Raw genomic sequence first — 12,334 nt, forward strand, 5'->3', positions numbered from 1 at the left:
ATGTAGTCATTGATTGGTTTTCTTTTTTCTCCTAAACCGATTTCAAGTTAGGAAACACATTTTAAAAAGCCTTAGATTCTGGTTCTCTTTTAGCTATAATCTGCCAAAATGTAACCCAGGATGGGACAAGCTCCAAAGACAAAACTAAATTCTTGATTTATATTATAGTTATAGCATGTTTCATCTTCCATTTATAGCTGCACTGTACAAAACAGTAGCTATTAGTAAGATGTGGCTATTTACATTAAAATTAATTAGGATAAAAGATTCAGTTTCTTAGCTGAACTTGTTATATTTACAGTGCTCAAGAGCTGCCTGAGGCTAGTGGCTATCGTGTTGGACAGCACGAATACAGAACGTTCCATCACTGCATAAAATTCTGTTGAACAGCACTGCTCTAAAATATAAGCTCTTGGGGCTTTTTATCTTCTCATCCCCAAAAGCACATCATAGATATTTAATGAAAGTTGATAGAAATGCAAGCACTGAAGCAAAAGAAAGCAGAAAAAAAGTTTAATTTTTAGATGAGATATTCCAGGTGCTTTTGTAAGAACTTAACTCGGTCATTCTATACAGAACATACAATCATTTCAACATACAAGTTACTCCACTTTGAATACTCTATGTTAAAGTTAAAAAGTTTCTAGTTTGAAGTTTAAAAGGCTTTGTCTTATTTCCAATGATAATGCAATACGCTTATTAAAACACTAGTTTGCAGAATTGAGTACATTTTAAATAGTTCATTAGAAATGTTCTTCATCTGTGACTTAAAAGTTAAACCTGAGGAATTAAGAATTTTTATTATCAGAACTGCATAGCAAAACCATGTCCAGATAATAGACATACCAAATACTCAATAGATCAAGATAACTTGTAAACCATTTAATAAATCCAGTTTAAAGCAAAACATGTTAGGAGAGATACTAAATGATACCCAGGTTTAGCAAAGTTTTGAAATGCTTCATATTTTTTTAATGCAACAAAAGTGTCACATGTTAAGTGGACACATACATCTAATATCATTTATCCCATGACAACAAACTGCTGAATATTTGGTTGTTTGGAAATAATTATTTGGGCTAAATTCACTCTGCATGTGGCACTGAGCAGTCATAAATTGAAAGTGCAAATGCCTGAATGGAAACACAGCTTAAATCATTTACTTATGCTACTATTCTACACTGACACACTAATGCTGCGAAAGATGTTTACAACTGTACAAAGTCTTGATATAGAGCAATAGGCTTGATGAGAAAATACAAGAAGGCCACAGGTCATACACAAATTAAAGAATGTTAAAGCGCATTTTGTTCATGTAGGTTTTTTTTTTTTTTTTTGAAGTCCTCGTGATACCACTTTAAGCACATGCTTTATTAAAAGAAAGAGCATCTAGAAGTATCCCAACACTTAAATCCATTATTAACTGAAAATAATACCTTACATTTACATAGCATTTTACTGTGTTGAAACAATTTCACATACTCCATTTCATTTCACAAATTCTCACAAATGTGAGATAAGCTGAACAAGTTACAATTATTTTATGTAAGGCAGTGGAGGCCCAAAGATGAGAAATAGTTTATGGAGAGGTCATATAGATCTAGTTAGTCTACGTATGGTAGAGCTAAGGTGATTAATTTTAAATTTAATTAATTACTTCAAAAGAAATGAAACCAAAATACTTTTTATATTATATCCAAAAATCTTAAAGACTATTGGTTTTTAATGTAAATTGCTCCAAAACTTTATTATATATCTTACAGTATGAATTAGTTATAAATTTGATTTTGAAGAGTCTCCCTTAAATGGTAAATTAGACTCTGTGCTTTGGTACCTTAGAGATATTGAAAATGTTAAAAAACATATACATGGATTCTTACTGCCCTTAGGCCCTCCAAAAATTTCCAATACTAATAAAAAGGCCTTTTAACCACTCACTTACAATATGACTTATTTTAAAACTGTTCCAAACTTATGAAGCTCCAAGCCAAGGCAAACACATTCACCCATCTTCTGCCCACATACTGTGAAATCCTCCACATGCCCATTCCCCAGGACCAACTTACAGTGAATGGGTATCATTAAGAAAATATATCAGGTTAAACTAACATAGCTCAAATGATTATGAATCAAAAGTCAGTACCTTATATTGACCCAGAAATAACAAATACTGTTTTAATTTAGTAATTGGGTAGTCTGAGGAGAAAAGTACCTTGGCAATCTCTATTATTTATTTATAAGGCAGTACTAACCTTTATATGGCAAGACCAACAATATCTTTTCAATAAAAACAACATATACCAAATGCAATCCATTTAAACTCCAAATTACTCAAAAAGCTTTATGTATTTACATTAATCAAATATTCCAGGTAACAAAGCATATCAGGGTCACAAATATTTGCAAAATGTGAATACTGTAAGATACACACAAAATTAAAACTATACTGAACATGAGGTAATCGTTCTGTAATGATAAAGGAAACATTCATGATATATTATAATGTTCCAGTACCAGCATTATGAAATGTACATTTTGGTTAAAAATAACAAAAAACTTTATGGTTATTTGGGTGTTGAGTAAATGTATGCTGACTATACACTTCCCTAAAAGAATATATCCAGTTTAAAATAAAATCAAGGAAGTTTTCTAGACCCATTTTATGTGACTATATAAAAGTGAACCATATTATAAGCAGTTAATTTGAATTTTTTATAAACTATAAAATTACTTTTTAGAATTTCTGACTTATTAACAAAAAACATTGTTTTTAACATACAAACTTTGTCACACTCCTCAAAAGTAGCAAAACTATATGCACAGTAAATCAAACTTCACTAATTATGGAAATCTAAATACAAAGCATGGCCGCCGTATCGCACTTAAATATCTGTTGTATGAATGAGCCAATGAATGGACACTGATCTAATAAATACGGGTTTTTTAAAAAAAGAATTGTGATTAAAAAAATTTAAAATAAAAAGGATTATGATGATTTGAAAATACAGTCCTTAGTATTTTAGCCTGGAATCCACAATATTTTATAGTAAGAAGTTTACAGTGTCCTCTTCCAGAATTAATACTCTTTGAAATAATCATTTCCTATGTATATCCTTTTCCAATTTTTTCCATGTTTTCAAATGAAACAAAAGTAACTATAATTTTAGAAGTATAGGTAAATCATGAAATGGAGTATGTTAGCCTTATTAAATTCTCATTACAAATTATTTACTTTTATTATTTGTACCACCAAAGATCAGTCACAAAAAATTCAAATTATACATGATACTGTTCATACTTTAATAAATGAGCAAATAAAACCAAGCCAGTATGTTTCTTTAAATGATAACATAGGAAAAATTACTGTTTGCAGAACAAAGTAGGCCACATCTAGCTATACAGTGGCAGTTAATGGTTTGTTGACATGGTACAGATGCCATCAATAAAACCCATGTACAGACAGGCATACCTCTAATACTTTCCTTTTGTTTACTACACCTGGAACCTTCAAAGAATCACTGTATATTAAATTTCTATGTGCACTCAGTTATTAAATGCTTGATATATACATATTTACCAAAAGTTAAAGACATATGTGACACGGTAAGCCCAAATAGTCAAGATGAATTCTAAAAAAATTCTTTTCTAAAGTGCTTAAGGCAATTCCTTCATTTCTTTATCCAGTTTACTGAAACCGGTTTGGGATTCAACTGCTAAAAGGGAAATGCAATACTAAATGCATGTTTTTATAAGACAATTTTTTTATACCTGTGATACATCCATTACCATCAACCTCTCATGCATTTCTTTTACAGAAAGCAATCATGTTTGACCTGCCAAAACAAACAGTAAATAAGCTAAAAAAAATGTCTGGAAGAGTATACTATCTTCCCATAATGCATTAAATTGAGCAAAAAGGCTCAATATTTTTTAATTCAAATGACAATGAGAATGTTATATATTATCGTCAAGTTAACAGTTACCTTAATGTGAGACTATTTAAATAGGCACTATCGATTATTTTCTAGTTCGAAAATTAGGGTGGCAAACTCTTCCAGTTTAACTTAACATACAAACTTAAAACCCTACACGTTTTGTTCTTTATATTTAGAGACCTTTAAGAAGAAGTACAGTAAGAGGAAAACCTCAGATTCTTATTTTGAGGTAATAATTGTTATTACTTCAAATAAATTTTCCAAATGAGTATTAGAAAGTTTTATATGAAGGGCTTCACAGGATGCCATGAGCACAGGAAAGACTCAGGCGCACTCCTCCAGCCTGACTGATATCCCCGCTCCTCCATACCCCTGCGGCAGAAGGCTCTCAGCAGTGTAACAGAATGGTCTCTGGCTTAAGTATCAGTTGATGCCGCCTGGGGCATGGAGCAGGAGCACGCTCAGAGGAAGAAGGCACTGAATTAAAGAGAAGACACAATTACGTAAGATCGAATAGTAAAAAATTTTATACAAGAATTTCTGGCAAGAATTCTTCTGTGTCATTTTTGCTAAAACACACATATGTAACTGTTCACATTAAAGCAGCTCCACCACTAAATTACTGCTTTCAGATTTGACTCCATGAAAGAGAACTGTAACTTTCTGTTTTCTTAGGTCCTGGAATAATCCCACTGTAGGGAACAGAACACCCAAAATTTTTTTTCAAAATCTCTAGGAAGATCAAAAACCAAAATTATACTTGTTTGGAGAATCAAAAGGATATCTATTGACATATTTCATTCTCTCAACTGCCTTATAGTCGTTAAAACTACCAATATGTCATGAGACAACGGTGCAGATATAAATGTCTTCTGGGAAAATAATACCCAGTTCAAATAAAATTTCTCATTTAGGTTTGCTTTACCACTGAACAAAACATCCTATCAGTAAGCAGTAAACTTTAAGAGAGAATGAGCTATACCTATTCCACAGGCCTTTCTGTAAAAGGCAACTCAGCTATAAGCAGCAATAGTCACTTCTTGGGAGAAGGCTGTCATAACAATACACTTATAATGAGAATGAAAGAAAGTCAACATGAGAAAGAAAAATCCAGAGACCACTTAATGCTCAAGGGATCCTTAAATACTGTAATCACAACTTTCAGTTTGGCTCAAAGAACTTGTATTACAAATTTTAACCAATTTTTAAAAAAATAGGTATGTTCTACTCAATAACCATGGATTTTACTCTTTGTTTAACACATTTTCCCTAAGTTTGGGAAAGATTCTTCTATGATGATTTTTGGAAGAATTATACCCCTTTAGAAAATAAATGAATGTTGCAGAAGGATTAAAAGAAAAATAACCTCTGAATAGTTATGTTTGAAAAATTCATGTGGCAAATAAAGCAGAGATATGTAGACATTTTTCAAAACACTTGTTTAAACCATTCCAAATCTTATTAAAAAGCAGACATAAATGACTTCAGTATAGTTTCAGGCACCTCCCTTTATAAACTATCCTTCTGAGATAAAACTTAAATGGTGTAAGTTTTTCTACCTTATATATAACTTCAATAACATTTCATTCCTACTTGAAGTATTAAAAATCAGTATAATTATCAATTATTACCAAATTCAAGTGGGAATTTTACCAAGATAACTATTAAAGGTAGAATTAAACTAGACAACAAAATCAGAAAAGAAAGTTTTTAAAAATCTTATCCATCATCCAAAATGATGGAATGAAAAGAAGTCTAATTAAACAAGGCAACATAGAAAGCATATCCCTTTGCCACTGTTAGTGCAGCAGGTAAAAAACTAAAGTATCGGTGATTTTAAGCTATTTTGTCTAGAAACTCTTCTATCCACTCTATTTTGAGTTTTAACCACAAGAGAAATACCATGGTATTTGGGAAAGAGAAAATGATACACAATCTAGTCAGTAAACAAAAGAGGATAATTTAGCAAAACTCAACCTACTTACAAAAGGAGAAAAATAAACCATTGTAAGAAAACCTTTTTAGCATCCCCAACCAATTATTTCAATTTTTAGAAAACCTTAGAAGACTGTATTTTTCTTAAAGCTTCAGTATAAGAATGTAGTAATAGGTAGTGATGAGATAAAGAAAAAGTATAGAGAAAAGACGACAAGCTTTAAATGCTTTCCTCTCAGGTCCTAGGGCTACCATATGTAACTAAACATATTGGAAGAGCCAAAGTAATCCAAGAAACACAAAAATGAGTTTCTATATAACTATTTAAACACTGCCTTTCTTCCCATTTACTCTTCAAAACATCAGTTTCTTGCTTTCGTATCTGCTTGCTTGATGATACTGCACAGTAGGTTCCCGTGAGTACTTTGCATTAGATGCTTAATGCTAACACATTCCAGGCCTTAAAGCAGAGCATAGCAAACCTGATTTCCACCACTCGTAAATTTCTGTGATTAGTAACTGCACAGAAAAGGTCACCCAATCAGAAGGGGGGTAAACATGTTCTGAGTAAGCATTACTGAGTAACATTGTTTAGGCTGCTAGCTGAACCAGTCATTCCATTTTCACTTTTCTGAAGTGTTCTCACAGCACTTGGAACCTGCATCCCAGTATTCAAAGAAAGTCCACCACACCAAACCTGAGAAAAGACAAAACAAAGCTTCAGTCAGCTTTCAAATCAAATTAGAACTTAGGTGATCCTTAAAGTTCCATTTGAAAGGCAAAATGCCACATATGTGAACGTCAACAAGTTCCAAACTGATAACCTTCATATTTGAACTAAGGGGAAGTGGAAAGGCTAACTCAAGAGTCTTTTAGAACCACCGAGGCCACAGGAAGTCTTTGTGGTAGCTAGCAGAACCCACTGGAGCTGCATATAATAGAAGGAACTAAGGGCTGCAGAAATTTAGAGATTAAATTTTTTTTTTAAAGATTGTATTATTTATTTTAACAGAGAGAGACACAGCAAGAGAGGGAACACAAGCAGAGGGAGTGGGGGAGGGAGAAGCAGGCTTCCCGCGGAGCAGGGTGCCCGATGCAGGGCTCGATCCTAGGACCCAGGGATCATGATCTGAGACGAAAGCAGACACTTAACGACTGAGCCACCCAGGCGCCCCTGGAGATTAAATTTTTAGGATTAATAGGCAAAAGACAATGGCTACTATTACTGATGCTAAACACCACAACTGGTGAGCAGGGAGCCTGCTTCTCCCTCTCCTGCTTTCCCTTGCTGTGTTCCCTCTCACTGTCTCTCTCTCTCTGTCAAATAAATAAAATCTTTAAAAAAAAGAAAATAAACTTTACAACCAAGAGAAGTGCCCAAAGAGCCAATTTCCTCATCCCAATTTTCTTTAGATTGTGATAATGGAGTGTGGCCTGAAACTATAGGAATCTAACACTCCTGTGTTAACAGAGTAAAATCCATTATCTTCTTCCCTAACTTGTTAATAAGAACCTTTTGTAATTCTTTAAAGACTTCTAAGAAAAATGTAAATAGCAATATCCAGATAAACCATATTGCCATAGTCTATTAATTATCATAAATGTGAGTAAGTTTATGAAAGATGAAACTGCTTTGCCTGTAAACAGAGTAGATACCGTTCAATAAGATGAATGACAACTGATTTGGAACAGGCTCAAATGAATTAAAATATGAAAGAATGGATCACTTAAATTATCACCAATGCCTGGTTTGTAGCTGACATAGCTTGAGACAAGGGACCTCCTAGAAACTGTTGAAGTATTCCTATTCCCACCTTCAATTATATCCTAAAGTGTTTAGTATTTACTAAGTGATTACAGTAATATACCAAAGAATTTATTGACCTGTGAAATTTATAGCTGTATGGTTAACATTTCAAATTTTTAAAACTAGCAGGTTCAGTAATGATAACTCCCAAAACACAAAAGCAGCTCTGTGATTATAAAACCACTACATTACTTTTTTGGAAATTATTTAAGTGATTTACAAACCTATTTACTCTAAACATCTAGCACAAAGGTGCAAGGGCAAATCAATGAAGAAAGGTTAGTCTTTTTCAGTAAGTGGCACTAGAATTCTTGGAATCCATATGCAAAAAATTAGATCTCAAACCATACCTGGTACCATATGCAAAAAACAACTCAAAGTGGGTCACAGACCTAAATGTAAAACCTAAAACCATAAAACTTTAGGAAGAATGCAAAAGAAAATATCTTTGTGAACCTGAGTTAGGCAAAGCATGATCCATAAAAGAAAAAAAAATGGATAAACAGGATTTCATTAAAATGAAAACCTTCTCTTCAAAATGTTCAGAAAATGAGAAAAGCCACAAACTGGGAGAAAATATTTGCAAAACTGTTATTTGATAAGGGACCCATATCCATCATACTTAAAGAAATCTTAAAACTCATTAATGAGAAAATAAGTAACCCAATAAAAAATGAACAAATAGTAGATACTTCACCAAAGAAATTATACACATGGCAAATAAGCACATGAAAAAATGCTCAACATCATTTGTCCTTAGGAAAATACAAGTTAAAACCACAACAAAATACCATTACATGCCTATTAAAATTGCTGAACAACAAAAAATCTGACAATATCAAGTAACAGCAAGGATGTAGTAAACTTTCATATATTGCTAGTAGGAATGCAAAAGTCATACAGCCACTTTGGAAAACATTTTGGTAGTTTCTTTTAAAGTTAAACATGCACTTTCAAATGATCTAATATCCCCACTCCTAGGTATTTACCCAAGAGACATGAAAATGAATATTCACAAAAAAATCCATTTGTGAATGTTTACAGTGCCTTTATTCAAAATTGCCAAAAACTGAAAAGAATCCAAAAGTCCTTCAACTGGTGAGTATATATCATATCCACTAGAAGGACTAAAACTTAAAAAAGATACTACCAAATGTTGATAAAAATGTGGAAGAATCAAACTCTAATATACTGCTAGCAATTAATTAGTATAACCAACAACTCTGAAAAACCCTACTAGAGTTGATTACACACATATCATACCATCTAGCAACTCCAATCTTAGTTACATACCCTGATGGAAATATATACACACATTTACCAAAAGACATGAATAAGAATATTCACAGACATTATTCTAAACATCCCCAAGGGGAGACCACTCAAGAACCCAATGATATATAAATAATAAAATAGTCACACAATGGAAAACTATACATGTAAATACAATGGGAAACTATATAAGAATGAATACCACCACACAGAACATGGATAAATCTCACAAACATAATGTTGAACCAAAAAGATATTGTAGGATTCAATATACAAAGTTGAAAAGGAGGCAAAATGAATTTATGGTATTAAAACTCAAGATAGTGGCTGACCAGCAGGGGCTAGAAACAGGCACAAGGGGGCTTATGGGATTCTGGTTATGGTCCATTTCTTGATTTAGACACTGGTTACAAAAATGTGTGTAGTCCTGTGAGATTCATCAAACTGCATCCTTCTAATTTGTGTACTTTTACGTAATAATATTTACTTCAATAAAAATACCAAAAATATACAGACAATCACAGATTTGGGAGAGGTAGATTAGGGAAAGAGGGAAGAATATGAAAAAAAAAAAAAAAAAGATGTTTGGCTTCCCCAAATATATAGCACAGATTGTTCTCCTTAAAGTTATCAAACCAAATAAAATATAAATTGGTACTAACCATGAAACCAGGTAGTACTGGCTGAGTAAATTTCGTCTTAAAGGAATACAACAACTGTTTTGAGCTTGCATCATAGAAAGAAAGTTGACCTAAAAGGAAAAAAAAAAAGCCTAATTTATTACACAAAAACATTTAATCAAATCTAACATATCATCATGGGTAAATGTAATAACACATATTTTGGCACTTTTTTTGCTTACAAACTATAAGGACTAGACTCAGAAATTCTCACTTGAAAATCAGTAATCAGTAGTAGACATGTGTAAGAAAAAGCCCAAATCTAGTTTTCTTTCCTGATTTTCAGGACCTCCATAGTGCTTCCATAATCTGGCACTACTCTACTTATTCAACTATGAACTATTTATTTTATCATTATTTAACAAATGGTTTCCTTAACTTAGTAAAAACCAGGCTATTTCTTCTTCATTTTTATTATAACCAGCCTCTGTACCCAAATCCCATCATCATTTAAGGCTTACTTTATTAAACCTTGTCTTCTAAACACTTGAAGCCATATTCATTTCAGTCTCTGAAATCATAATTATCACTGCTTCGGTTTTGTTAATTTTTAAAATACCTCACAGTCTTTCAACATGACCATGCAACTAAAATAACTGTCTTTCTGACCACCCAACTGTCCAACCTGATGGTCTCCTTACATCTGTTACCACTTCTTGAAATTCTTGTCCCATGACTTCTCTGTATCTCTAACCCTGAGGATATCTTCTGTCTCCTTTTCTCCTATTCTGAAGGTAGATGCTTGTCCAGGTTCTGTGTTCTCTCTACAATGTTCCCTTAATGACTCAGCTGCCACCAAACAGAGAAGAGAAACTAATATTTATGTCTACCATTAATGCACTGGGTTCTTTATATACAGTACATCAAAACATTAAGCAACCTATGTATGGTCACAAAGTAAACAGCAGAGCAGTAACATTTAATTGTTCTTCAGTAGCCACTCTGTGATGCAGTGTCTAACATTTAGCTTCAGCTCTACTTCTCTTCTGAGTTCTAACACTGAATTTCTAAGTCTAAGCCAGCCATGCCACACGATTGTCCTGCTGGCATCTCCTCTTTCCCCAGACTATGTTCCCCATGCTGCAGATGACATACCATCCTCTTGACCACACTGGCTGGAATCTCAGTCATCTTCAACTCTTTGTTTGCTCTCCAATTCATATTTAGCTTTTGAGTCCTATGACTTCTACTTCTCAGAACCACCAAATCCATTCCTCCGGATTCCCCACTGCTCAGGCCCTTGTTACTATTAATCACTCAACAAACACTTATTAAGGGCTTACGAGGGGCACCTGGGTGGCTCAGTCGTTAAGCGTCTGCCTTCAGATCAGGTCATGATCCCACGGTCCTGGGATCGAGACCCGCATCGGGCTTCCTCCCTGCTCAGCAGGAAGCCTGCTTCTCCCTCTCGCACTCCCCCTGCTTGTGTTCCCTCTCTCCTGTCTCTCTCTCTGTCAAATAAATAAATAAAATCTTAAAAAAAGGGGGGGGGGGCTTTCTATGTAAAAGCACTTGCCAGGCAATAAGGATATAATACCTAACAAGACAAACATGGTCCTGCTTACACTGCTCAAAGACTGACTCCTGAAAAGTCTTACTCTATGTTTGCAATCTCTTCCACATTTAACCACTTACTCTCCAATAGTTCTAAAATTAGATTATCATCATATGACTATGGTTTTTAAAAATGCATAGAAATCCCCTTCCCTCAACTACTATAAAAAAGACGAGCCTATTATTATTTTTCAAGGCCCTCAGAATCAGATTCCAACCTACATTACTAGGGATGGATTGGGCAATTTCTAAAGTCCATTCCAACTTGAAAAATCTGACTCCACCCCTCTTTTCAGGTAATAAAAATAAGGTCAGGAAGGAATTAAAATGGACAGAAAAAATTTTAATGCTTAAGACAAAAATTAAGAAAATCATTCTTTCAGACTTATTAAGCATATTATAGATGAGTGCTTTTGTAAGGCTTCAGGCAAACATCACACACCCTTCCAGTCAATTCTAGAGCTGAAATTATGTTTGTGATCAAATCCTAGTAGGTCAAAACACCCTGACCACCACATTAATGTAAACTGTATATAGACGATTACCAGTGAAAAGTACTAAAATATAAGCAACTATGACAAAATGACTTATGAGAAAATCAGTAAACTTACCCCCATCAAAATCACAAAATACACCTATTCTCTCAGGAACAGTAGCATCCAAGGCTTTGACTTTATTATTATGCTTTGCTGCAAATGTGTTCTGAAGCCAGTTGTTGACATGGATACACCAACTAGTGTTTGTCTTTCCTAATTGGTCAAATTTCCCCAAAGTCTTGTATGCTACTCCCACACTGTAGGATTTACAATCCTTCTGGGCTTTGACCTCCCAATAATGTTGTCCACTTTCAATAGCAGTGTCTCCTGCAAAAGACGAGAAAGGTAAATTTGGCTCTAACTTCTTCCTTATGAGTCACATAGATTTTTACCCATATCTCATCCCACAAAATGGCACAAAAAATCTGATTCAGAAAAATAACCATATTAACACATGGACACTAAATGCAGAGTATTTGCTATAACTTTCCTTGTATATTTACTACTAATTTTTCTGATTTATAAAAGGCTTTAGAACTTTTCTTCCTTACTATCTCCTCAAAAGATACGCATATACTCTACTGGGTATTTACCCCAAAGATACAAATGTAGGGA

The 12,334-nt window shown here is 33.7% G+C and overlaps 1 protein-coding gene across 5 annotated transcripts in view; it reads right to left on the reverse strand.

The window, feature by feature from the left end:
* Positions 1-496: 496 nt before the first annotated feature.
* The window catches only part of FSD1L (fibronectin type III and SPRY domain containing 1 like), a 65,111-nt gene continuing 53,273 nt past the window's right edge, over positions 497-12,334 (reverse strand). For all 5 annotated transcript variants that reach the window (XM_035016162.1, XM_035016161.1, XM_035016160.1 and 2 more), the window contains 4 exons: positions 11,795-12,046; positions 9,612-9,700; positions 6,353-6,567; positions 497-4,412 (listed from right to left, as the gene is read on the reverse strand). In XM_035016162.1, coding sequence (XP_034872053.1) covers positions 6,445-6,567; positions 9,612-9,700; positions 11,795-12,046 — 464 coding nt within the window. In that variant the 3' untranslated portion in view covers positions 497-4,412; positions 6,353-6,444. The remainder of the gene's footprint in view (positions 4,413-6,352; positions 6,568-9,611; positions 9,701-11,794; positions 12,047-12,334) is intronic.

This window comes from Mirounga leonina, unplaced genomic scaffold (assembly GCF_011800145.1).
Source record: "Mirounga leonina isolate KUSES-001 unplaced genomic scaffold, KU_Mleo_1.0 Mir_170, whole genome shotgun sequence".
NCBI classification, from domain to species: Eukaryota; Metazoa; Chordata; class Mammalia; order Carnivora; family Phocidae; genus Mirounga; species Mirounga leonina.